This window comes from Callorhinus ursinus, unplaced genomic scaffold (genome assembly GCF_003265705.2).
Source record: "Callorhinus ursinus isolate GAN/ISIS: 27379988/994484 unplaced genomic scaffold, GSC_fseal_2.0 scaffold12, whole genome shotgun sequence".
Lineage (NCBI taxonomy): Eukaryota > Metazoa > Chordata > Mammalia > Carnivora > Otariidae > Callorhinus > Callorhinus ursinus.
The window spans coordinates 76,744,166-76,770,255 of NW_027397074.1; the positions used below are offsets into that span (position 1 = coordinate 76,744,166).

General features: G+C 38.8%; 2 protein-coding genes, 1 non-coding gene and 1 pseudogene across 8 annotated transcripts in view; 2 read left to right on the forward strand and 2 right to left on the reverse strand.

Moving 5' to 3' along the window:
• Positions 1-736: 736 nt before the first annotated feature.
• LOC112810990 (large ribosomal subunit protein eL43-like) lies at positions 737-1,079 on the reverse strand. The gene has a single exon (XM_025854900.2). The coding sequence runs from the start codon at positions 1,065-1,067 to the stop codon at positions 789-791; it is 279 nt and encodes a 92-aa protein (XP_025710685.2). The 5' UTR covers positions 1,068-1,079; the 3' UTR covers positions 737-788.
• Positions 1,080-8,135: 7,056 nt separating this feature from the next.
• Positions 8,136-26,090, forward strand: part of UBN2 (ubinuclein 2) — an 87,592-nt gene continuing 69,637 nt past the window's right edge. For 5 of the 6 annotated variants that reach the window (XR_012380364.1, XM_073899265.1, XM_025854799.2 and 2 more), the window contains exons 1-2: positions 8,136-8,935; positions 13,650-13,742. Coding sequence is in view for 5 of the 6 variants with exons in the window: in XM_073899265.1 (XP_073755366.1) it covers positions 8,456-8,935; positions 13,650-13,742 (573 nt within the window). In the remaining variant the exon portion in view is untranslated. The remainder of the gene's footprint in view (positions 8,936-13,649; positions 13,743-26,090) is intronic. The other variant, XM_073899262.1, reaches the window with a different exon arrangement.
• LOC112810921 (UPF0711 protein C18orf21 homolog pseudogene) lies at positions 16,391-17,248 on the reverse strand (annotated as a pseudogene).
• LOC112811093 (U7 small nuclear RNA) lies at positions 24,167-24,218 on the forward strand. The gene has a single exon (XR_003204970.1). It is a non-coding gene; the product is annotated as a U7 small nuclear RNA (small nuclear RNA).

The following is a 26,090-nucleotide window of genomic DNA, read 5'->3' on the forward strand; positions in this document are numbered from 1 at the left end:
ATTTAAAACATAATTGGCAACAAAACCAATTCTGCCCAAGGGAACCTTTCAACATAAATTCCATGAAATTTCCCTTAAAATTGGAAAACAGAAAATTATTACACTTTATAAGCACAAAAGCTGAGTAAAGTCCATCAATACAGTCACTGTATAAACAAATTGTAGTATATTCATAACTGAAATACTAAACAAGAAAGAAGAGTAAACTACTGATAATATGCAATAACATGGATAAATTTCAAAACCTAAATTATGTTGAATGAAAGAAGCCAGATAAAATATATATGAGTACATACTGCATCATTCTGCATAATGTTCAAAAACAGACAAAGGTAATCTATGGTGGATAGAAATCAGAATGGGAGTTACTTTTGGAGGATACTGAATGGCAAGGGACATGAAGTACCTTTCTGGGGTGAAGGAGATCTTAATGTATCTTCAGTGAGTACTAGGGCAAAGGGCTATATACAAAAAGTTCATCAAGTTGTATGCATTTTCCTGTATGTTAAGAATTTCTTAATTAAAAAGAAAGATGCAAATATTTAGTTACCAGAGGTGGCTTCAAATCAACACAAGCACAGCTAGACTGTCTCCAGCTGCTATAAACCTCTTCTGTTTCTAAAACTGGCCATATAGTGTCTCCTCGGATCGCTTTTTAGTTTTGTGAATATACATCCAGAGATATTTTATGTATGTATAAATAATACGTTATTTCTCCTTTTTTAAAATTTTGTTACATAAATTAACCCATTTATTATAGGCTAGTAATGTTTCAAATGGTGAAGCTTCTACTGCTCTTTCAACTCCTTCAGTCTTCTGATAGCGGACTTTACTGTGACAGCAGAAGTGGTGTTGTAGGTCCAAGCGCCACCAGCGACGGTTTTCATGCAGGAGCCACAATGCCGGATCCTCACAGCTCGTCTTTTCATCTTTGTTTTGCCACAGAAGGAGCAAGTGTACTTGGCGTGCTGGCTTATTTCAATCTTCTTCACCATTTTCCTGAGGGAGGCACCATCACGGGTCCGGTATTTACCCACGATTCCGACCTTCTTGGTGCGTTTAGTCATGTCGCCGCAAACTAGGTCTCTATTTCTCCCTTTTTAACACAATGTTCTTCCTCTTTTTACACAAACGGTGGTATACTAAAGATTGTTCTGCATATTGCTTTTTTCATTTAAGAGTAGATCTTAGTAATGAGATTTTTAAAAGAATTCCATCGTATGGCTTAACTCATCATAAGTGAAATGTATGCCAAAATCAAATAAATATATCAGCTTGGCAAACAAAGATCAAAAAGTTTGATAACATAATATATTGCTAAGGGTACTGGGAAATAGGAACCCTCATATGGGGAGTACCTGCGTGGCTCAGTTGCTTAAATGGCTGCCGCTCAGGTCATGATCCTGGAGTCCCAGGATCAAGCCCCATGTCGGGCTTCCTGCTCAGTGGGGATTCTGCTGCTTCCTCTGCTCCTTCTCCCTCCCCCTCCCTCATCCACTTATGCTTGTGCTTTCTCTCTCTCAAATAAATAAATAAAATCTTAAAAAAAAAAAAAAGAAGCCCTCATACATTGCTAGTGGAATATATACTGATACTTCTTTTGGAGGGCAATTTATCAAATCCAAAATGCACATATTCTTTGATTCAGCAGTTGAGTCAGGTTGAGCACATTACATTTGCTGAAGAGTTATTTCAATTTCCTTTCCTGTGAGCTAACTGTTCATGTTCATATCTTTCTCCACTTTTTCTATTAAGTTATTATTGTTGGTTCCCCTTGATCTGTATGAGTTCTTTATAGATTAGGAAAATTCACCCTTTGTGAAATATGTTGCAAAATTGTTTCCATTTTGTCATTAGTTTTTGACTAGTGCTATTTTTCTGTCCTACAGCGATTTATTTTAAATAGTTGAAATTATCAGTCGTACTTGGAAAGGCTTTCCCTAGTGTGAGATTATTTTTTTCAATCTCAGCTGATTTCTTCAGAAGTGTTTAGGATTTCATTTTTTTTACATTTAAAGCTTTGATTCGCTAGAAATGTATCCTTTCGTAAGGTGTGAGATGCAATTTTATTCTTGTGCAGATGGCTACCCAGTTGTCTTAAACTATTTATTGCATAACCCATTCTTTCCTCACTGATTTGAAATTATTGTATATTCAACAAGAGAGAGACAGGAAATGGAAAATGAACAAGTGGAAAAGTGGAAAATGATTATAGAAGAGGAAACTTTAAAAACTAACAGGTATATGAAGCGATGCTCAACTCCCTTAGTCATGAGAGGAATGCAAATTAGAATAATAATGACTGGCAAAAATTAAACTGGATTTGGTGGTGGTGGAGCAGAGGGCTGAAGGGATATAGGAACTCTCATGCACTCATGCAACCATTCTAGAGAGCAGTCTCTTAATGTGTATGTGTGTCCTAGGACTCAGTGGTTCTCACTTGAGCATATGTCCCCAAAACATTTTCACACAGATCCAAAAGGGCATATGAGTGTGTTCATAGTTGCACTGTGGTGGTGGTGAGGAAGCAGGAGGTAATTTCAGTGCTCATCACTAAGAGAATAGGCAAAATGTGCTACTGTAGATTACTCAAAAGTTGTAAACTGGTGGGGTGCCTGGGTGGCTCAGTTGGTTGAGTGGCCGACTCTTGACTTTGGCTCAGGTCATGATCTCGGGGTCAGGGGATGGAGCCCCGCGAGTTGGGCTCTGTGCTCAATAGGGAGTCTGCTTGAAATTCTCCCTCTCTCCCTCTGCCCTCCTCTCCCGCTCACTCTCTCTCTCAAATAAATAAATCTCTTTTAAAAAGTTATAAACTGGTATATTATTACACACAGCAACATGAGTGGATCTTAAAAATACGGTGTCTAGTGAAAAAGAAACAGAATATTTATAATAAATTTACTTTTTTTAAAAGATTTTTATTATTTGAGACACACACACAGAGAGAGAGAGAGAACAGGGGGAGGGGCAGAGGGAGAAGCAGGCTCCCCCCTGAGCCAGGAACATAGACATGGGGCTCGATCCCAGGACCCTGGGATCATGACCTGAGCCAAAGGCAGACGCTTAACCATCTGAGCCACCCAGGCACCCCAAATTTACTATTAAAAATATATACATATAAAGCCACATATTTACAAAGTCACATAGAAACAAAAACTTAAATTTTATAATTTCTGTCATTGGAGATAATGATGATAAGGTGAAATTTCAGAGAGGGGCGGGAGAGAGAGAGATTGAGATGGGTCATCAATGATGATCATGTGCCACAAACCACGTATGATTAGTTCAACCTTCTTTGCCTGAATTGAAAACCAAACCAAATGCAAGGTTACCAACAATCTCCGTTTTGCCAAGTGCAGGAATCAGCTCCCTGTCCTCATCTTACTAGACTTTGTCAACAGATAATTGACAAGCCACTTTCTTGAAATGCTTTTCTTTTAAGATCATGTTACTCTTCTACTTAAAATTTTCCAATGGCTCTGGTTTCAATTATTATAAAATCCCAACTCCTTACACCATTACGTGTAAACTGACTCCTGTCTCCCTCTCAGATTTGCCTCTTCTATCTCTCCCCACCTTGTCACTCCGACCTTTCTTCTAACTCACCAAGTTTGCTCCCTTCACAGACTTGGCCCTTGCTTTTCTTTCTCTTTTATATTCTTCCTTTGGATCGTCCCAAAACATTCTGGTCTTGACACAAATGTGTCTTCCTCTGACAGGTCTAACATAAGAAGGATTAACATAACTTGAACTGTGGTCTGTTCTACCTTTTTATGTTGATTGTCACTGCTATTGCCAATTAAGCTTTCTCCTATTGTTCAACTCCAAAAGGCAACCATCTTACCATATTCATGGAATCTGGGGACAACCCTGCTGCTCTGCCTCTAAGATGTAACACTAAAGAAGAAGCACTAAACAGTGGGTTTGGTTTGTCCCTTTTCTCTATACGTCTCCACAGGTGCAAGATTACCACACACTGGATTGAACACTAATCTTCAATACAATGTTTGAGAGCTGGTAAAATTATCAAATTGCGGTGCTGAAGATGTTGTAGACAGTAATTTTTCATGAAAAGGGTATGAGTAACTTGATCTCACAGGATATTTTATATTTGTTGTATATTTTATACAACAAAAACAAAATGCAGGATCTTATGGCATTAGTTAGATAATATGAATATCTTAGATATCTTAGATAATCTAAGATCTTAGACAAAGATATTCTTTGTTTTCAAGAGGAATTGACTTTGACCTCTTTGTATCCTCCTCAAAGGCCCTTACTACTGAACAAGGAAATGCATAGGTAGACGTGCTCTACCCCTAAAAAATCCCAAAAGCAACAAAATTAATTTTTCCTCATCTATTCAGTCTCTAACTGCTAAGGTGGCTATCCATTTCAAACTGGTGATTGCAACCAGTTAGAAGACTATGAAATCAATTTTATTTTATTTTTTAAAAAATATTTTATTTATTTGACAAAGAGAGATACAGCGAGAGAGGGAACACAAGCAGGGGGAATGGGAGAGGGAGAAGCAGGCTTCCTGCCGAGCAGGGAGTCCGATGTGGGGCTCGATCCCAGGACCCTTGGATCATGATCTGAGCCGAAGGCAGATGCTTAACCGACTGAGCCACCCAGGCGCCCCTATGAAATCAATTTTAAAGGTCAAAGCAGCATTTTAAAAAAATGAAATAGACTACAACAGAACTTAATTGGATTCAAAGTATTAGGGCACCTCACTAATCCTTGTTCAAGGCTAGAGTCCAGGAGGGACAGCTGATATATGACAGATATCTTACTGGAATTCCTGGGTTAATTTGTTGGACAGATAACATTGTACAGTCTAATTTTACTTATCACAACTACCTGTGATTTATGAAATGATGTACAGGGGAATTTTATTTGCTGATAGAAAATCCAGACTTTTCAATTGAATTCCAATGAGGAACTTAAAGTATGTTTTTGGGGAAAGGTGTGTCATCACAGATAGTGTATGTGTGCACTACACATGTATGTGTGTGTGTGTGTGTGTACTATTTATTAATCAAATCAGTGTAAATTGTTCTCAAAGAAGTTGCTTTATTAGAAGAAAAAGAAATAATAAAGTTAAAAATACAGGAGCTGTGTTCAGTTGCAGCTGCTAGATTTGGAAGTGCAGTGAAAATACTGGGGAAAAAATGTTCCTCTAATAATCAGAAAACAGACTTTACATTTCATTCAAAGAAGAAAAAGATAATGCATTTCTGGCAAAGGAAGGATTAATATTTTCAAAATTAAAGGACATTTGAAAATATAGCATATAAATCCTTAAAATATGTTCTTAAGGAAAAAGGCATAAAGTTATTGGCACAATTTCTCAGTTGCTTCACAAACATTAATGAGAAAGACAATCTTTGTGTTAGTTGTGGCAGAAGAGAAATGGTTCATACTAGGTGCTAAGAAACTGCTTCCTCCAATATGTTGGTGCATATGTTTTTGGTGGCAAAGAGGCTGATAAATTCAAAGCTATGCTTCCTGGCAATAACACAGTATCAACTCAATTACCACAGAACATTGAGAAGAATCAATGATTACCATGCAGTTATAGTCCAACTTGATGAGAGTACTAATACTGCGAGTTGTGTAATACTTTTACGCCAGATATGTGTAGCAAAACAGTTTTTAGAGGAGTTGTTGTCTGTATGGAGAAAAATATATTCACAATTAGAAAACAGCATTTAAGTCAATAAAAAACCTTTTTAGGCAACCCCATCTTGGGTCCCCTCCTTCAGGAGCTTTATTGTATCACTCAATAAACCTTACTAAACTCTCAATAAACCTTGCTTTGCTAAAAAAAAAAAAAACACCTTTTTATAGTTTATAATGGATAAAAATATAATGTATTTAAAAACTTTATACAATTTAAAATAGAATTGCAAGTGATGGGACAACAAATATGATCAGGAAACTATAGAGATACAAAAAAATTATTGAAAACTACTAAAAACAGAAGATAATTTAAAATAGTAAATGAAAAAATTATGAGTCATTTGATTTTCAAAACCTTAAATGATTGAATTAAAGTTGATGTTCTATGAAGAGAATAAATTATTGTGGCTTAGTACCACATTTACACAGAAAAAAATGATTGCAATACGTGAAATTTATCACTATGTTAGACTAAGATTAAAGAAATTATTGCTAAGAAGAAAGTGGACTCATGTTACTATTCACAATGCCTATGTATGTGAAGTAGGATTTTCAATTTGATCCATTTTAAAAATAAAGTTAAAGATCAGGCTCAATAGTAGACCAGATGTATATGCAGCATTGTCCTCATGCATTCTGGACTGGAATAAACCTATGAATAGGCAAAGACTTCCATCGTATTAAATAAAACCTTTACTAATTTGCTTCTGTACTATTTATATTAAGATTGGTTTCTACATTGTATTATAAAATACATTTACATTGTATTAATTTTGTTGTTCTTCCTTTATTTTACACAATATATTTTGTGAAACTTGTATTTCAGACACGTATATGTGTGTATACTGGGTTTCAGTGTAGAATCTATTTCCCCGCTGTGAGTTGTGGTTCAAAAGTCGGAAAAACAATGCCTTAGAAGTTAGAAGATAACTTTGGAAGAGTAACACACCTGCAGAATGATCTGACCCACAGACCACCAGTTTGCTGTCTGAGCTAAACTGTGGATGTTATTGACTATGCATTCCATATGAAGTATAGAATTTACTTTGTAGGTAAGTCGCAGCTAGGACAAATAATGGTGTAATAAAAATGTGTTTTAGGGGCACCTGGGTGGCTCAGTCAGTTAAGTGTCCAACTCTTGATTTCCACTCAGGTCATGATCTCAGGGCTGTGGGATCAACCCCCCCCCCACCCCCCCATCCCCCACCCCAGTGCAGAGTCCGCTTCAGATTCTCTCTCTCTCCCAAATAAAATCTTAAAACAAAAACGTGTTTGAGAAGCATTAATATAGTCCCATTGCAAGACTGACAGGAAGAGACTGGGGACAGAAAGGTCACTTAGTGCTACTAAAATAATCTAGAAATGAGACCACTAGTGCAGAATCAGAATGGGAGCAACTGCAAAGATAGTGGAGATATAACAGAGCGCCAAGGAAAAATGATAGCAATTTAGAGCTGGGAGGGACCTTTGGAGTCATCCATGCCATCACTATCTTCATACAATTAGTAAAAGTAACAGTTAAAAAATTGAGAATTTGTCTATGACCTCCTACTGACTCATCAATAGGTGTTAACATTGTTTATCCGGTTAATGAAATTAGCAGAAGGCATGAATTCTCTTCAGGATTCAGAGAGCGGGCCCTCAAATTTGCGTTCCATTTAATGGATTAAAATGGGCAATAAACTCTCATCCTTTTAAATCTGAATTCCAATTAATCACAGGTGTGCCTACAAGGCATTCCCAATCAAGGCTCCACTCCACCCCGAAATGGGTCAGATTCCACTTTCAGAGAGTATGTTCCCTAAAATACCACCAAATCCTCTTGAGAAGTCTTCTGTTAATTTCAAAAGTTTATGGACGAGCCCAGAACTGTTCATTTACTCATTCAATCACCCAACTGCAAAACGGTACTGAGCATTTTAGGACCGTGACACACACGTTCCCCACCGCGGCCGGGCGAGAAAAACAGGAGTCGGTCTAGGAAAGGGAGGCCTGTGGGAGTCAGTGTTGCGCTCTTGCGGAGAGAAGCCGCAGGGCGAGTCCGGCTGGAGTTAGCCATTTCCATTTCCTTTCTTCCCTCGATACTTCGGGCTGCGGGGCGCTGGGCGGGCAGGCACTGCGGCTGGTCCTCGCGTCCCTCAACCCTTTCTCCGTATCCGCCTCGAATAACCTGCTTGACAACCCCAGTTCTCTAGACCCGAGCGCGGGACGTATGTGCCCGACGGGCCCCAGCGCCATGATTAGGTCAGTCCCAGGCACATCCAGACGCTCGCACCTAGCTGAGCCCCACATGCGTCGCCGGTTTCCGGGTGCAAATGGGAAGCTCGGGAAACCCCAGACCCCTCCCTTTTGGGAAGGGCGCAGACGGCGTCTTCGTTTCCAAGGAAACCGGCCCTGCCACAGCGTCACTTCCGCTGACCTGTCTGGACTCCAGACTGTTGGGAGGAAAAGAGGAAAACTGAGCCACAGCCACGACGGTGGACGCGAGCGTCTCCTGTCTGCGCATGCGCCCGCTCAGCGGCCTGCTTCTATTTATGTGGGGGATCCAACATGGCGGCTGCGGCGACCCTGGCGATGGCGGTGGAGCTCATCAGAACATAGTGGCGGGGAAGGGGGCACGGTCCGCACTCACGGTGGCGTCGGCAGAGACGACTGAGGGTGGTGGAGGGAATAAAAGCGACGGAAAGCAAAAGGAAGGGCGGGCAGGCAAACAACTCGGCGTAGAACCGAGCGCCGGCTCGAGCGAAGGCAGAGGGCCAGAACAGTGGGGATGGCGGAGCCACGCAGAGTAGCGTTTATTAGCCTGTCACCGGTGAGGCGGCGCGAGGCCGACTACCCGGGGGCCGAACGCGAGCCCGAATACCCTCGCGAGCCCCCCCGGCTGGAGCCGCAGCCGTACCGCGAACCGGCCCGGGTGGAGCAGCCGGCCCCGCGGGAGGCTGCTCCCCGGTCGGACGCGCAGCCCCCGCCGCGGGAGAAACCGCTCCCCCAGCGCGAGGTCAGCCGCGCCGAGCCGCCCATGTCGCTGCAGCGGGAGCCCCCGCGGCCCGAGCCGCCGCCGCCGCCGCCGCCGCCGCTCTCTCAGCTGCACTTGCAGCCGCCCCCGCCGCGAGAGTCGGCTTCCCGGGCCGAGCCGCAGCAGAGGCCGCCGAGGGAGACAGTGCGCCTGGAGCTGGTGCTCAAGGATCCCACCGACGAGAGCTGCGTGGAGTTCAGTTACCCGGAGCTGCTGCTGTGCGGAGAACAACGGGTACAGAGGATTCTCCCTCACCCCCCAGCCCCTGGGAGCCTCAGGACGCGTCCGCCTCTCCCAGTGGTTCGCACCTTCCGACGCCGGCTTTGCGCGTCTCAGGTCGCCTGGGAGGGTGGGCTGGAGGGGGCAGGGGCCGAGCGGGGGGGACGAGTGGTTGGTGCTGCTTTTCTCCTGCTCCCTAGGGTTGGCCAAGGCTCCCCCCCGACTTCACCGCCCCCCCCCCCCCCGCCTCGTGCTCCCGCTCCAAATGCCGCTCGGAACCGGTTTTCCTCTGCACCTTTCGAGACCTCAGAATTTACTCCTTTCTGCTCCCCACGCAAAATTTGGGGGCTCTGCAAGTTACGTGGTTGGGTTTTCCTTGTGGAGCTCCAGCAGTCGTTCCAGTAGAAAGGAAGAGAAAACCTTGGGGGACACGCCCCCCATCCGAAGCAGCGAGATAGTGTAACCCCTCCATATCATCTTCCTCTTCATCACTATTTGTTAAGCTTGGCGCCGAGATGTGCTTGCGAGCGTGGGGGTATTTCTCTTAATTGAAGGGTATTTGAAAGTAATCTAAAATTTTTCAGACTAAGGATTCCACTCTAGGAATGAAGAAGCGGATTAGCTACTTGGTTACTTATTTTTCTCTCTCACCTTGGTATTGGTACACGTACTTAGCTTTGTTTTCTCTAGAGTTTGTTTTTACTGTAATTGAATGGGAAGATGTCTCCTGTTTTATTTGGCGCCTACCGTCATACTCTCTTATTTTGAGTGTATATCAAAATACATATCGTTTGGAGAACGATGAAAAACAGCTTTGAATTTTTAGGAACTGTTGAAAATATATAGGTATGCCTTTGATGGAACTGGTGAACAACAGTAATAGGAGAGGTTTGTTGGTAATTGTAATTTTTATTGTAGGTTTTGGTGATCTTTAGAAGTAAACCAGAAAGGGAAATGATAGAGTAACAGTAATAAGAGAACAGTTTCTTCTGTTGTTTAGAGATTATGCGCTTACGTTTTGCTTTAGCACAGGTCTAATGGACTCCAGAAGTCATTTGTTTTGTTTTCATTCTCAACTATCTTTATAGTTAAAACAATGATACTTTGGTTTAAAAATATTAAACAATGTCACTGGATTTTGTTTCTTTTAAGGCCAATTAATCTTTTGATCGTTATTTACAAATGCTGTTGTGTGGTCAAATCACTACTAAGTGTTTGCAAGCAAAATGAATTGTTAAGGGTAGAGATCATTTTGGCCATTTCCACAAACATTTTGTCCTTCAGACCTACTTTAGTGCCCCTACTATTTATAAATGTGATGTTATTTTTTTTCCAAAAGCATTTGAAAATAGTAGATTGGAGCATTTTTCAAATTGTATTTGATCTAATCTAAGTGAGTTTGCAGTTTTATTCCCTAACCTACTTTATAAATTACGGATGAAAAGCATCATATTTGGGTAAATACATTACGGTAGCTAACATTTATTGAATTCTTCCTGTGTGCATGCCAGACACAGTTCTAAGTAAGGTGTATGGCTTACGGAATTTAGTTCAGCAGAGCTCCTTGAGGTAGGAACCATTATCCCCACTTTACAATTGAGGAGGCTAATGCACAAAGTGCTTGTACGTAATTTTATTAGTACTTCTTTCTATACCAGTACCAATTCTTAGTAAAACAAAATTTCTTAAAATTGTATAGTTTAAATTTAGAGGATCCTGCCAAAATGAACTCAAATGAGAGTTACAGTAGAAATACAGAGATTTCTGTTATGATCCTCTTGATGCTATGATATTCATGCCATGATAAATTAATAATAGATACATACCTTTTAATTATGACAAAAAAGTTAATTTTGACACCCTTCCTTGCTAATCTGATATCAGAACTACTAGTTTCCTGTAATAGGAGAAAGATAATTCAGTTTAATTTTTCTATTTATACTATCAACTTAGAGGTATATTGGTCAAATTTTCTTGTATATTCAACCATATATCGTTTGTTGTATTCTGAATTAAAAAAATCCATTGTTTATACCATGTACCTTTGCGACCAAGTTTTGCCAGATTTACCAGTGATTACTCCCAATGAACGTATTTATTACATAAGGAATTATAGAAAACGTTTCTGTAAATGAAGTTGTGATATTTCCATGAAAGGAAATCCTAGTAGTAGAAACCAAAAAAAGCAAAATGAGACCAATAGAATTGATCTGCAGAGTGGCGATTCCCAAATTTGGTTTTTCTTCCTCTCAAGGAGAATCTAGTTATTTTTAAGGATGTTACACTATTTTCAAAATAGTCTAAATTTTGAGTTGTTGTAATTGAGCAATTTATCATGTAACAGTTTGAGTAGAAAGGGGAGGGAAAGAGATGGTATAAAATGAAAAGAAAAAAGATTATGAATTTTGAAATAGCCATCTATTACTGAATAAGATTTTAGTTGATAGGTACAGTTATAAATCTGTCACATGTGAATACCACATATATTGGGGTGCATTTAAATCATCCCCCTTCATAAATATGAAATGAACAGTAAAACCCTGATTAACTGAGTGCAATCAGAATTTTTTGTACACTCTTTTTTTAATGAGGAAAAGCACAGTTAAATGAGCATATGTTGGCAAAATATGAAAAACAAAACCCCTTCTTGTCAGGTTTTAAGGACACAGGGTAGCTGAACCTTTAACTTTGTTATCTCTGTAGACTACTAAACCCTGAGTGAGATGGTTCAGGATGATGACTGAAGTTCTGGCAGTAATTGATATGCAAGTAATTTTGTTTAACTCATAGTAAACCAGAGAGTCAGTTAACCAGAACATCCACTTGTGAATGTGGTTAGTTGAACATTTACTATAAAAAGAAGAATAAGTGATTATAGTGTCAATGTAATTATACTGTTAGAGAATTCTGTGCTATTCCGTTGCTTGTCATACTGCATATTTTCAATAACTTGTGAAAGATCTCCTGAAGATGGTGTTAATGAGTTAACATCAAAGGACAAAATTATTATAATGTTATTGCCTATGGGTAGTTGGTAATTTTGATTATTTACTGATTTGCAGATTATCCTTTCATGTGAAAAACATGAAGCTCATTTAGAGCCTTGGTTGTGGGTAGGGGTTTATTTCTTAACTATGAGAGAAAAATGAGTCACTTTTCTTAACTCTATTTTTATAGACTGTCAAGAGTAACAGATTTATGCTTTGAGTCCTCTATAAAATCTATACAGAATGTTATATAATGGCATTTAAAGTGATTCTTATTAAAAAAATATATGTCCATGTGTTTATATTTCACATATAAAATGAGGCAGGCCAGTAATAAGACCTTGTATTTAGACTTCACAGTGACATGAAGCAACAATTGATAATGTCAAGGCATGGTGGTTGCTCACTGTCCTTTAGTCTTAAGTTAAGGTTATCCCCTGAACATGCCTAGTATTTATTTCATTATCGGTCTCTTCCTGCTGGTTTATTTATTCCTTTCGGGTCATATATATTTATTCCACTGATAACTTTGGGATAAAGGATTCTGTAAATACATTACTTATTCCAATAGATAATTTAAAACATTGATTCTGAAATTAATTTTTTAAGCTTTGAGAGTATCCCTTTATTGTAATGCCTTAGGTCTGTGAATTGTTTGTATTCTTTAAATATTTTTCTGTCATATTTTTAGACTAATCGTATCTCAGCCTTCATATCCAGGATGAAGTGTGTCATTTCCCAAGTGTGCAGATCTTTGTCCCTTCTGCATTTTTTTCTTCAGGTTCAGCCGAATCTGTATCCAGTCTTTCAGTTGTAATATACTTTATTTTTAATTACTTGAAGATGCTATTTCAGTAAAAACATCTAACCTTCCTTTTTTAAAAGATTAACTTTTTGTCAGTTGTCCATAATTAGATACAAGTAGCATTTTTATTCATATGCAGCTCCTTGTTTTCCCTTTTTTTATTGAAAACCTCTATTTTTATGAAAGGTGTCTGCTAAAGTAGTAAACTTGAATAAAGGATGTGATTTATCTTTTTGTTTGCTTTGGTAAATAGATGGTAAATGTGGGATCCTAGCTGTGTGTGTGGTTTTTTAAAACCATGTGTTATGATAAACTTTCATTCTCCCCTGCTAGAAGGAAGCCACGGTAATGTAATCTATTTGCAGCTTTCACTTTTCTAGCTTTAAGAGTAGTATGTACTCCCTGAATGAATATTCATGGACAAGAAGGAGGTTGTAGATTGAGGTTTTGATGCTGGGCCTCAGCAGAAGGCTGTAGCGGCTACAGATACCCTTGTGATAGCTCAGGGCGGATGATTCAGGGTCGATGCCGATTAATAACCCGTCAATCCTTTGAGAAGCATTTCCTGACCAAAGCAGTTATTTTGGGGGGAAAGATCTCAAATTAGAGTTATAAGTGGGATTTTCATTTTTATCTAATTTTCTTGGGGAATTTTTGGCCTTTTTATTTTGGATGGGGTGACCATAGATCATTTTGTAGGAGGAGACGATTTGTTGAGTTCTTTACCAACAAAAAACTTGAGAATGTGTAAGAATCCATTAAAACGGCAAGTATTTTTGCTACAAACCAACATTTCTTTCTAGTTATTTTTAATGCTTCTAACTTATTTGTTAATATTTGGAAAATTTGACTGTAATTATTAAATTTAAGGATACATTAAACTCCAGTTGAAGTAATATTAGTACTTCTATTTCTTTTCCTCTTTACTTTGAATCAGAAGAAGCCCATTCACACAGAAGACCCATTTAATGATGAGCATCAAGAGAGGCAAGAAGTGGAAATGTTGGCTAAGAAGTTTGAAATGAAATATGTAAGTATAATATACTCTTCATTTAGGTAATTTTACCTTACTGGCTTTTTTTTTTTTTTTTTTCCTCCTGGGGACTGGTTGGGAGGGCTTGTAATATCCATTGCCCACCTTATTTTGTTCTCATAAATTGAATCCAAATAAATGGTTACACAAAGATTCTGACAGGTTTGTGATGGTTATAATAGTAGCCATCATTTATTGTACTCCTTCTAGAGTCCAGGCAACTTGCTTAACATATATTATCTCCCATCCTTCTAGTAAAACTACATAGTAAGTAATATTGACCACATTTTACAAATGAAGAAACTGAGGCTCTGAGCTCAAGGTCACACAGTGGCAAGAACCAGGCTGCATAGCCAGTCTGTCTAGCTCTAATCCTTTGCCTTTTCCACTGCCATTGAGAAGGCTACGTTAATTCCTCTGGTGTAGTAGTTCTCAAGCCTTCCTGCCTCTTTTGAGTTTAAGAGAATGAATGTGTGTATTTCTAGCATACACATTTCTGGGATCAGAAGCAATCAGCAGCAGCATGGAATTTCTTTGAAAGTATCTTGTTTACTTTAAACATTCATGTACGTTTTGCATCCTGTGCCATATGTAGATATTTGTTTTAATGTAAAAGTGAATTCTAATTACCTGATTGTGAAGTTGCTTAACACTTTTCTCACATTTTCTAGGATAACTGAGTTTGTAGGAAAGCTCCCTCCCTTCCCATCTTTATCCTATGGCTTTACTCCATGACACTTCACTGAAACATAACTCATGAAAAGCAAGACCCCTTCTGGTTCCTCTCTGAGCATTAAAAAGTATCTCACAGAGATAGGAGGCCAGCTTACATAGCCCTGTCATTCCTGTTATCCTCCAGATGCAACTGGGATCTTGGTTGACAGTGGTTGGCTCCTTGTGCTAATGAATCTGTTTGGGGTGGGGGAAATGTATGAGAATACTTTGGAATGTAGGTCAGGTTGTAGGCCATACTTTGCCACCTACAGATTGTCCTTTGGTGACGTTATTTAACCTTTTTGGGCCCCAATTTTCTTTTTCTGAAGATTTTTCGAGCCTCCTCCTGGCTTTATATTCTGTGACTATATAATACTTTTAGGGATGGTCTGGTCGGTGTTTTGATGGAAAAAGTAGCAGAAGTTGTTACTTAAACTGTAGTGTTTAATTACAATATAATGTTCTCAAATTATAAATCATAACATACTATGGCTTTATATATATATATATATATATATATTATTTTTAAGTAATCTCTACACCCAGCATGGGGTTTAAACACATGACCCCAAGACCAAGAGTCACATGCCTTACTGACTGAGCCAGCCAGGCACCCCTATGGCTTTTTTATACAAGCTAATACGTTGGTGAAATTTAATGTTTTAACCAGGCAATATATTTACATGGTTCAGAACTCAAAAATTATAGAGTGAAAAATCTTTCATTCTGTTGTTTACCCAGATAATCTCACTTCCTAGAGGCACGTAATGCTTTTGGGGATCCTTCTAGAGATGTTTATGTATATCTCTGTATACACATGTATTAACTGCCCCCCCACATCTCTTTTACACATTGCAGAAGATGCAGTTCTGCTCTTCTTTTCAGTTACTCTAACTTGGGAGATTTTTTCATATCAGTACAAAGAGAGCTTTCTTCTTTCTCTCCTCTCTCTCTCTTTTTAGGGCTGCATGGTATTCCATTGTGTGGACATACCACAGTTTATTTAACCAGTCCCCAGATGATCTAAGTTGTTTCCAAAAATTTGCTTTTGTAAATAGTGCTACAGTAAATTACTTAGTAGCATGGCATTTCACACATTTGTGAGTTTATCTGTTGGACAGATTCCTAGAAGTGGAATTTTTAGGTCAAAAGATTTATGTGTTTATTTAGTTTATTTAGTTTGGGTATATATTACCAAATTACCAGTTCCTTAGTTACCAGTTTCCATTCCCGCCAACACTACATTAGAGTGCTTATTTTTCCCTAGGTTTTAAAACTAAGGATTAGAATTGTCCTTTGCAAATGGAAAAATTCCTAGCATATGAATCTATAAGTAATGTGATTCAGTATGTGATGTACTGCCTCAGAGTTAGCATTAAATCATCTTGGAGAGCCCTTGGATCATACTTGGCATGGAAAAACCAATGTTCTGAAGAAGTTGGTTGATCTGTAAACTTGAGTTCCACCAGATAACTGGGATATCTCCAGGCACTGTCATTGTGCAGGGATAAAATGTTGCTCTTGTTATAATTCAAATTAATGGGCTGTAATTCTCTAGATTTTTCTTTTGGCTACTCTTTTATTTCCATTCTAAGTAGAGATTTAAAATGTCCTACCTCTTGAAGCCTTTATTTGCCATGAGTATTATAGGTATTAAATAGGTATATTATAACAAATTATTTGGACCCTTGTAAGAAAAATATCCAGCTAAAAGTGACCTGGAAGAAGACGCTTCATCCAGCTCTAGGCTCTGGGCTGTCAGAAAAGATGACTCCTAAACAACTAAGGTTTTTTTTGGTGTTCAGTGGTAGCAAATTCAGATGTCTATATATGTCTATTTAGACTTATGCATATATTATATGTTTGTATTTTTTTTTGAGGTTTTTTTTTAAGATTTTATTTATTTATTTGAGAGTGAGCAAGGGAGAGAGAGAGAGAGCACAAGCTGGGGGAGGTAGAAGCAGACTCCCTGCTGAGCAGGAAGCCCAACGTGGGGCTCCATCCTTAGAACCCTTGGATCATGACCGGAGCCGAAGGCAGATGCTTATTTGACTGAGCCAACCCGGTACCCCAGAATAAATAAAAGTTTTAAGAAAGATGTTTTTCTGACTAACTTTAGTTTCAGAAATTGCATTAAACATTTATTTCCACAGCCCATCCTTTACAAAGATAGTAAGAAATTTCTGAAGTCCACCTTTGAATTCTTTTGGGATTCACTCTGACTAAGCAACATTTTTAGTTGAGAGAAGTGTTTCTTTGTTTTGCTCACATTCTTTGAGGAGCAAGTGGGTGCTGACTGTCCAGATGTAGGTGTCCTGAATATCAAGGCTGGGCTCTTGCCTTTGGAACCACACTTCCCATTCAAGTCTGCAGAACTCGGAGTCTTTCTCTCTGGCGTCTTCAGGCTGAGCTTGCTCGTAGGAGTGGAAGGACTGCTCCTCAGTGCTGAGAGAAAGCTTCTACTTTTACCATGATGTTTAACTGTTCTGTTGCGTGTTTTACAAGTAGTCAGCAATACACTTTTGGAGTCTTTGTATTTTTTCACAATTTTTGCTTCTTTAAAACTGAGTGTATAATTTCTTGCCTCTCGGGTAAGAAGTTTTTGTATTTTGGGTGTCAGTTTGGACTTGGGTTTGAGGCGCACTCGAGAGTTATCCAAAACCAGCAACTGGAAACAGTATGGACATGTTCCTTCAAAAGTGATGTTATCATAGGAGATGGCGGGCCTGGCCCGGGCAGCCGCCGTGCAGTTGCCGCGCTGCAGCCTCAAGGTAGTGCTTCTGCCTCATCGTTACCGCCACCTCCACGCCGCTAAGACAAGCAACAAGAGCTATGTTTATTTGTATTTTAAGTAAATAAAGTTTTAAATATTGCATGTAAAATCTTGCAAAATGTTAACACACCAAGGTTACATTTCCCTTAAAAAATTTTTTTTGGCAGTGATAAAAAGAGGACTTAATTCTTAGAGGCTTATAAAACATAAAACTAGCCACCTTTTCCTCTTAACTTTTGTTTCCTTCATATTATAATTTAGATATTCTTGTCATTATTTCTGAAAATCACTTAAGGTTACATCTAGCTCTTTGTTTCTTGGAACAAGAGGTGCAGTTTTTTGTTAAGTTCTGTATATAAAAAAAGTATTTGAGCATTAACATTGGACATACAAAGGGGCTTGATAGTCATTCTCTCCTGGAGCTTTCAAAATAATTGGGAGGACGAGACATACATACAACACACAAATATAGTACCAAACAATGTCTATGGAATTGAAAGACTCTGGGGATTTGAAAGTGAGTAGAAGGGCCAGTTCCATTCTTGAAATTGGAAGGAATTTTGGAGACTTTGGTGCAGAGTCATTGAATGGATTCTTCCAGTCTCTTGTGGAACCACATTTCTCTGTAATCCCTGGAATAGCTTTTCTAGCCTTTGTGGGATATCCAGTGGATAAGAGGCAGCAACAATGTATTGTAGTGGAAGGAGCACAGGATTATGAGTTAACACAGCTGGATTCTGATCCTGTTTTTGCCATATTAACTAGCTGGGTGACCTTAGGACAGGCTCTTGGCTTTTTTATGCTTTGCTATCTGTGAGGGGAAAACAAGATCTGCTTAGCCAACTTTGTATTTATAGCACAGGGGTTTTGTCAACGTCAGATGAAAAAATAGATTTTTAATGTTGGAAATATTTAAAGTGCTATCTAAGGGGCACCTGGGTGGCTCAGTTGTTAAGCATCTGCCTTCGGCTCAGGTCATGATCCCAGGGTCCTGGAATCAAGCCCCGCATCTGGCTCCCTGCTCAGCGGGAAGCCTGTTTCTCCCTCTCCCGCCCCCCTGCTTGTGTTCCCTCTCTTGTTGTCTGTCTGTCTGTCTCTCTCCTCCCGTCAAATAAATAAATAAAATCTTGTAAAAAAAATAAATAAAATAAAGTGCTATCTAAATAAGAAACACTGTTTATTTAAACATATCACTTTTGGGTGCCTGGGTGGCTCAGTTGGTTAACCAACTGCCTTGGGCTCAGGTCATGATCCTGGAGTCCCGGGATTGAGTCCCTCATCGGGCTCCCAGCTCGGCAGGGAGTCTGCTTCTCCCTCTGACCCTCTCCCCTCTCATGCTCTCTCTCTATCTCATTCTCTCTCTCAAATAAATAAAATCTTTAAAATAAATAAACATATCACTCTTGTAGAGAACTGTTCTTATTCTGTACATGTCATAAATTCTTTGTAACATAAACATGTATGGGATTTTTTAATCTCTTATTAACTGACTACCCCACGGATTTTGATCTTTTAGTTTAGTTCAGGCATTCTGTTCCAAATGGCCTTTATCTTTAGTCTTTCAGTCATTCTTTACAGGTTCTTCTTCATTATTAGGGTCTTCTTAAAGACCACAATAAATTATTTGGAGTCCTTTAAGAAACTCATTGGGCCAAAACTGAACGAGGAGAAGACACTTTGTCCAGTGCTCTCACAAAAGATCACTCTTAAACAATCATTGAAGATCTTTATTGACTATGCTTTACCGTCTAATAGATCCTTTAGTGTTCTGTAGTTCAGGAGTAGCAAAGTCAGATGTCCCCCACATGCCCACTGAACCACCAGTGAAGCAGGCCAGGTGGACAGTAAAGTGGGGGATTATCTGAATTAGGGGACAGCTGCTACTCAGTGCCAGCCCTTGTCACTTTGCAGGGACCTGGGCTTAGGGTTGCCAGATCTTTACATTTCTCAAAAGAAGGCTGAAGTCTGGATTTTCCTCTTTCTTTTACTTTTAAACATTGGCTTAAAACACCGGCTGGACGAAACAGAACATCTCTGGGCCACATCCAGCTCTCAAGCCCTAGCTGGAGACATTGGTGTACTTGCTTCACTATTTTTTTTCTAATGTATTTAACTCATCAGTCCATCTACGCTTACATTCTGCCCCTTCTCTTCTGTGAGCAGAGTGGTTGGTACAAGTGGGAGGGCATGCCATTTCCATCATGGAGGAGAATGCATTTGCGGGAAGTTTCAGAGAACTGAGCAAGTTAAACTGCATTGGGGGTTTCCAGATATGGGGACAAATAAGATGCACTGAGGGGTGGCTGGGTCTGTAAGTGACGTTAGTAGCTAATTGAGTGGTGCGGTGGGAGGCCTGGAGGCAAGTTTCTGGGCTTCCTGTGGTGGTGAGTATGCATAGCCATTGCTTGTGCTGGAGAGGAGTCGTGTGTGTGACGTGGAACAGGCTGCCGCTTGTGGGAGAAGGAAGGAGAGCCTTGGAGCTTAGGACGTGCCTTTTTTTTTTTTGCAGCAGTTGCTTGGGGAAGAAGGATGGAGGCAGTCTTGGTAGTTGAAATGCAGTAATAGAAATTACAGGGAGTATAAAATTATTAAAAATAGCACCCTGTATTGAACAGTTTTTTCCCCTCCATCCGGTCCTGTTTTTATTGCCTGTGTCTTGTCTCCTCTTATGTTATTCTTTAGGTAATGTGACAGTGCATGTTCAGCATCAGTTGCTACATATTTTCTTGGGAAAAGAGCAATACAACTCTTTGGTACTTAATTTTACCTAAAGTATACTGAATTAGTTATTGTACATAAATCTTGTTAGAGAGCTAAGTCCAACTTTGGACACTTCTCTATAGGCTCCAAGTTTTTCTTGTTGGTCACTATAGGAAGGAAGCAGGATACAGTTTAGAAACTTGTGTTCTTTTCCTCATTGGCAATTTTAAGGCTCTAAATGTTTAGGCTAAATATCCTACTTTCCTGAATATCCTGAATTTCCAGCTCAGTTTTTAGATGGTTTCTAGATTGTGTATCCTTTTTCTGAGGCTGGATGTACCATAGATCAGCAAATACTGTTCGTACTTGTTCCCTAAGCGTTCTAGGGCATAGAATAACCTAGAAGATTTGGTTGGAAGATTTCCTATAGTGATTTTTCTCACTCTGTTACCTCAGCCATCTTGAAAGATCATGTTATTCTGGAACTGGATATAAATTTAGTAATCTAAATGAAAGTGCTTAGCACAGTATCTAGTGCCTAGCAGTGGCTCAGCTAAGACTGTTTGAATCTGAATGACCTATGGAATAGGAAGACATGTATTCTGCCAAGCATTTATTAGCATTTCTGAAATCATATTATGACTTTAAAATTCACTTACTTTACCATATGGACTTTGAATACCACATTTAATGCTTAATTTTAAACTCTCAGAGCCCTAATAGCTTCATATTTATTTTAAAAGGGAGGATAAAGGTAGATTTGATGGTATAAGAGTAATTCTGAGCAGTCTTCTAAATAAAGCAGTTAAAAAAAAGCAGTTGTTCAAATGGAGTTAATACTGTTTTCAATCAAAAACAAAGTATATTTATAAAAAGTCTTGATTTTCTTGTTATAAGGCTTTTAAAATGGATTTTGTGCTGATATTTTCTAAAGAATGGTAAAGCTTTTAATTTAATTTCCAGTATACTTAACATACAGTGTTATATTAGTTTCAGGTGTATAATACAGCAACTCAACAATTCTGTACTTTACTCAGTGCTCATTATGATAAGTGTACTTTTAATCCCCTTCACCCATTTCAGCCACCCCACCCCCCAATTCTGGTAATCATTAGTTTGTTCCTTTATGGTTAAGAGTCTGTTGGTGTGCCTCTTTTTTCCTTTGTTCATTTCTTTTGTTTCTTAAATTCCACATATGAGTGAAATCATATAGCATTTATTATCTTTCTCTAATTGACTTATTTCACTTAGCATTATATCCTCTGGATCCATCCATGTTGTCCCAAATGGCAGGATTTCATTCTTTTTTTTTATGGCTGAGTAATTTCCATTGTGTGTATATATATATGTGTATATATATATATATATATATACACACCATATCTTCCTTATTCATTCATCTACTGATGGACACTTGGGTTTCTTCCATAATTTGGTTACTGTAAATAATGCTGCAATAAGAAAATGGCAATATTTGGAATAACTGTAATTTCCAGTGAGTGACTTCTTCACAGTAAATACTGCTCAGTTGAGTGGAAAGGAAATATGCTTTTACACTTGAAATATTATGGCTTGTTTAAGAAGCGTCCTCAGATATGAGACTGACACAATGGATGTGAGAAAACATTTATGCACTCTTTCTAGGGGGTTTAAGAATTCTCTAGTTACTCATATTAGATGATCATCTACACTTGCTGAGGGGTTAGTGCTTCCTTGGGAACTTCCTTGGCTGGTTTTCCTCTATATGTTTTGGCCTTGTGTTGGGTCTGGTCCATATAGATCAACATGGTAGGACTTTGAGTAAAACAGTTTGGATAAATACTTGTTAACACCACCACAAAATAAATTCCACTTATGAAGCACAAGTACCAGTGTATTTAGCTTTATAGATCAACAACATTACTATATATAATATGATACTACATATACAGCAAAAACATTATAACCTTTTAAAACAAACTGAGGTTGGGGGTTTATAAATACAGGGCAAGGAAGAATTCTTAAGTAATAGTTTTTTTGTTTTGTTTTGTTTTGTTTGCAGTTACCAGTTGTAATCACTTGCCATGACATGCCCTTTCAGTTACTTGGCCTCTTTTAGTTAAAATTCTCTTCAACTTCCTTAAATCCATTAGGAACAATTGAGAATCAGCAGTTTTAGGGTATTTGGAAGGAAGGCCCTATATCCTAAGTGGTGATTAAAGAAATCTGTTTATGCTGTATCTGTGCTGTTAAGTCAGCTCTTGGTTGTCTTTCCACTGACTTAAATTTCTTCTCTTTTCTATCGCTAGGTTAAGAAAATCAACATAAGTGGAGAAGGATAAGGTTGTGACTGGGCTGGGACAAATAGGGAAGCTTGGTGACCAGGAGATATTTTCTTCTCAGTTATAAGACTGGAGTCTTAGCATTCAGTGTCAGGCTTCCTCTGTCTTCCATAGGTGATCAATGAACGTTGCTTATTAGTTAGGTTTCTTGTTACCTGGAGGCCACTGGGGGAGGGGGTCCTGTACTAAGAACATCTCTCTCTTTTTTTTAAAGATTTTATTTATTTATTTGACAGAGAGAACAAGTAGGCAGAGAGACAGGCAGAGGGAGAGGGAGAAGCAGGCTCCCCGCCGAGCAGGGAGCCCGATGCGGGGCTTGGTCCCAGGACCCCGGAACCATGACTTGAGCCAAAGGCAGCCGCTTAACCGACTGAAGCCACCCAGGCGCCCCTCTCCCTCCTCTTTCTTTTCTTTTCTTTCTAAGGTTTATTTGTTTATTTTAGAGAGAGAGAAACAGCAGTGGGTGGGGAGAGGGAGAGAATGTTCAAGCAGATTCCTGCTGAGCATGTAGGGACTTGATCTCAAGGCCGAAGAAATCACCACCTGAGCCAAAATCAAAAGTTGGATGCTCAACCGACTGAGGCACCCAGGTGCCCCTTGTTTGTTTTCCAGGTTAGTGTTATAGTGTAATCAGACAGCATTGGCTTGAAACACTGATTATCAGGTTAAACAGGTACTAATGATTCAGTAAGTCATTTTCATCTGAGTCATAGTAAACCAGTGCCCTAGGGGAATAGATTTAAAGTGGGTTCTTCATTTTAGGTGTAGCAGAACTCAAGGTTTTCTTCTTTAATTTGGGAAATAAACTTTGTGTTTTTATCAGAGGCATTTATTGTGTAAACTGTGAAACATCAACAACTGCAAAGGTCCAGGGAATTTATCAAATAAGACTTTGATTCTACTGCAGGGAGTCTCCATGCTAAGGCTGCTGGAAAAGAGACCAGTTCAAAACAGGCCTAATGGGGAGGACACTGTGATATAATCCTTTGCCAATTTATCTTGAATTCCTTTAGGTGAAATTTTAATATTTGTGAATAGTCTTTTTGGCAGTTCTCCAGTGTTTGGTTTCAGTTTATACCATTTGCATATCACTGGACTTGAGCATAATTGGAAAACTAGAGAACTAGAGGGTGGAGAATAGAAAAGCGGAGGTGAGGCAGAAAGGGCAAGCCAAGGGAGAAGTGTTTCTAGGAAGTGTAGGAGATGAGGAAAAGTAAATTGAGGCCAGAAAACTATACTCTGGTGGCCTCTGTGATGAAGGAAGGAACTGTGACGTGCCTGACCGTAAATGCTTTGGCAGAAAGCCATTGGTAGGTAGAGGAAAGACTATTTAACCCCGGCTGTTGGGGAGGAATTTAAGAAAGAGCTCCTCAGGCGTGAGTGTGTCAAATACAGCTTGTCCACAGCTCTTTCCCCACAATGGGACTAGGAAGCAGAACCGTATACGGAGTGAAAACCCAGTGGTATTGAACATTTGGTGGTCCAAACCTAAGAAAATAAAATTCTGAATAGGTAATACATGTACTTAACAAAAATTCAAAAGATACAAAGGGATTATGAGGTAAAGTAAATCTCCCTCCTATTCCTGACTCCCACCTAACCAGTTCCCTCCTCAGAGATCATCACTGTTGGAGTTTCTTTTCCTAAAGATGTATTTATGTAAGCATTTCATATTTCAAAGGTTTTGTTCCCTGTAAAAGAATATATAAATACAGATAGAAAAAAATAAAAATCACCTAATCATCTATAATCCCACTGCCAGGCATAACCACTGTTAATAGTTGGATGTGTATCCTTTCAGGGCTTTTAAAAATGATTGTGTGCTTACAAAAGTGCTCTCTTGCACTTAAAAAAATTATTTTTAATCATCCAAGTAACACGTGGATACATTCCTATTATTAAAAACAAATTCAAAGTGTTACAGCTCTTTTCAATTTGTCCAGCAGGTTTCCAGTTCCTACCAAAAGAAAAAAAAATTCAAATGATACATATTAAGCCAAAATCTTCCTTCACCACTGCCTCCAATTATATTCCTTCCCAATTGGTAATAACCATGGTGATCTGCTTGTTAAAATTACTTGAGCATTTTATATACATCTATAGGCATATATTGCTATGTTGTGTTTCTCATAAATGAGATCCTACTGTTTGTATGAGAATTAAAAAAGCAAGGGGCGCCTGGGTGGCTCAGATGGTTAAGCGTGTGCCTTCGGCTCAGGTCATGATCCCAGGGTCCTGGGATCGAGCCCCGCATCGGGCTCCTTGCTTGGCGGGAAGCCTGCTTCTCCCTCTCCTTCTACTGCTCCCCCTGCTTGTGCTCTCTCGCTCTCTCTGTCAGATAAATAAATAAAATCTTTAAAAAATAAAAAAATAAAAACAGCATGTTCAATTAAAAAAAAAGCAAGATCTTGTTATTTTAATGTCATCTCCACAATTACCCATTAAGTTGGACACTGTCACATGCTTAGTGAATATTACCTTTTCTATGAATAGCCTGAACGGTACATAGCATTTGGTAAACTGCTTTTGTTGCCTTCTATATTATTAAATATTCCTCTGCCACATTACTTTAAAATGGCTGTTAACTTGAATGCATGTGTCATAGTATATGTAATTTATACCTTCATTATTGTTATGCTATAATTGATAGGATGCTTGGGGAAGATCTTAGACTTGTAACATCCTTTTTTGAGAAGGATTATTATTAAGATTAATACTTTTACTGTTAAGTAAAGCTTTAGCCATTTTGTTTACTATAATTGATTCACATTTACTTAATTAGCCATTTTATCGCATATATTATGGATTCATAACAGCTGTACTTCCCTGTGGTAACTGCTGACCACCTTGACTTGACTTAAATGTTCTTAAATCTCTCTAGTTATGCCTTAATTTATTTGTACTTCTGTGCCCATTCCGATAGAACCTATTTGCATTTTAGTTTTCCCTAGGTAAGTCTACAGGCAGCTAGCTGTGCCTAGACAAACAATATGTTAGGAGAGCTGAAGAAGATCATTTTGATTTTAAGTAGAAAGCATCAAGGAGAAAAAAATTTGAAACTTACTAGCTGGGAAGGGTGGGAGAATTCAGGGAGGAGTAAGATTATTCCCAGTAAGGGGAAGGTGGAGGAAAGAGAAGCTTACAAGTGTGTTTAGGAGGAGAGTGGACAGATAGATTGAATGGATCCAAGTGTTTCAGTTGGAAAATTGTAAGAAAAAATTGGAAAGGTAGTTTAAATCAACATGTAGAAGGCATTTAATTAATGCCATATTAAAGGTTTTGGATTTATTTTATAATAGTTGAGTTGCTTCTGAAGCATTTTGAGCAGGGGAATGATATATGAAATGGTATTTTAGAAATACTAGATGATATTATGCAGGATAAGTTAGGATAAATTAAGGCATTCATTACATTTAAGTGAAAAACAATGGCCGACATTATAGCAATGGCAGGTGGAATGGAAAGGAAATTGTAGGTGTGAATATTCACATGAACAAAGGTTTGTGGAGAGAGAGTTGAAGTAAAATCATCACAAGGGGTTCTAAAAATCAGCACTATTGAAAGATAATTTAAGAACATACAATTAATTCATTTTAATTGTGCAATTTTATGGATTTTGACAAATTACACAGTTATATAACCACTACCACAAACATGATTTAGAACAATTTCATCTTCCCAGAAAGTTCCCTTTTACCTCTCTACAAATAATCCTCTCCCTTTAGCCCTGGTCCCTGGCAATCTCAGATCTACTTCTTGTCAGTATAGGTTTTTTGTTTTTGTTTTGCCATTTCTAGAGTTTTCTGTAAATGGGAATCTTAAAGTCTTTAGTGTCTG

Bases quoted from the DNA above. Each gene is read 5' to 3' on its own strand.
- LOC112810990 (XM_025854900.2), bottom strand. From the start codon at position 1,067: ATGACTAAACGCACCAAGAAGGTCGGAATCGTGGGTAAATACCGGACC.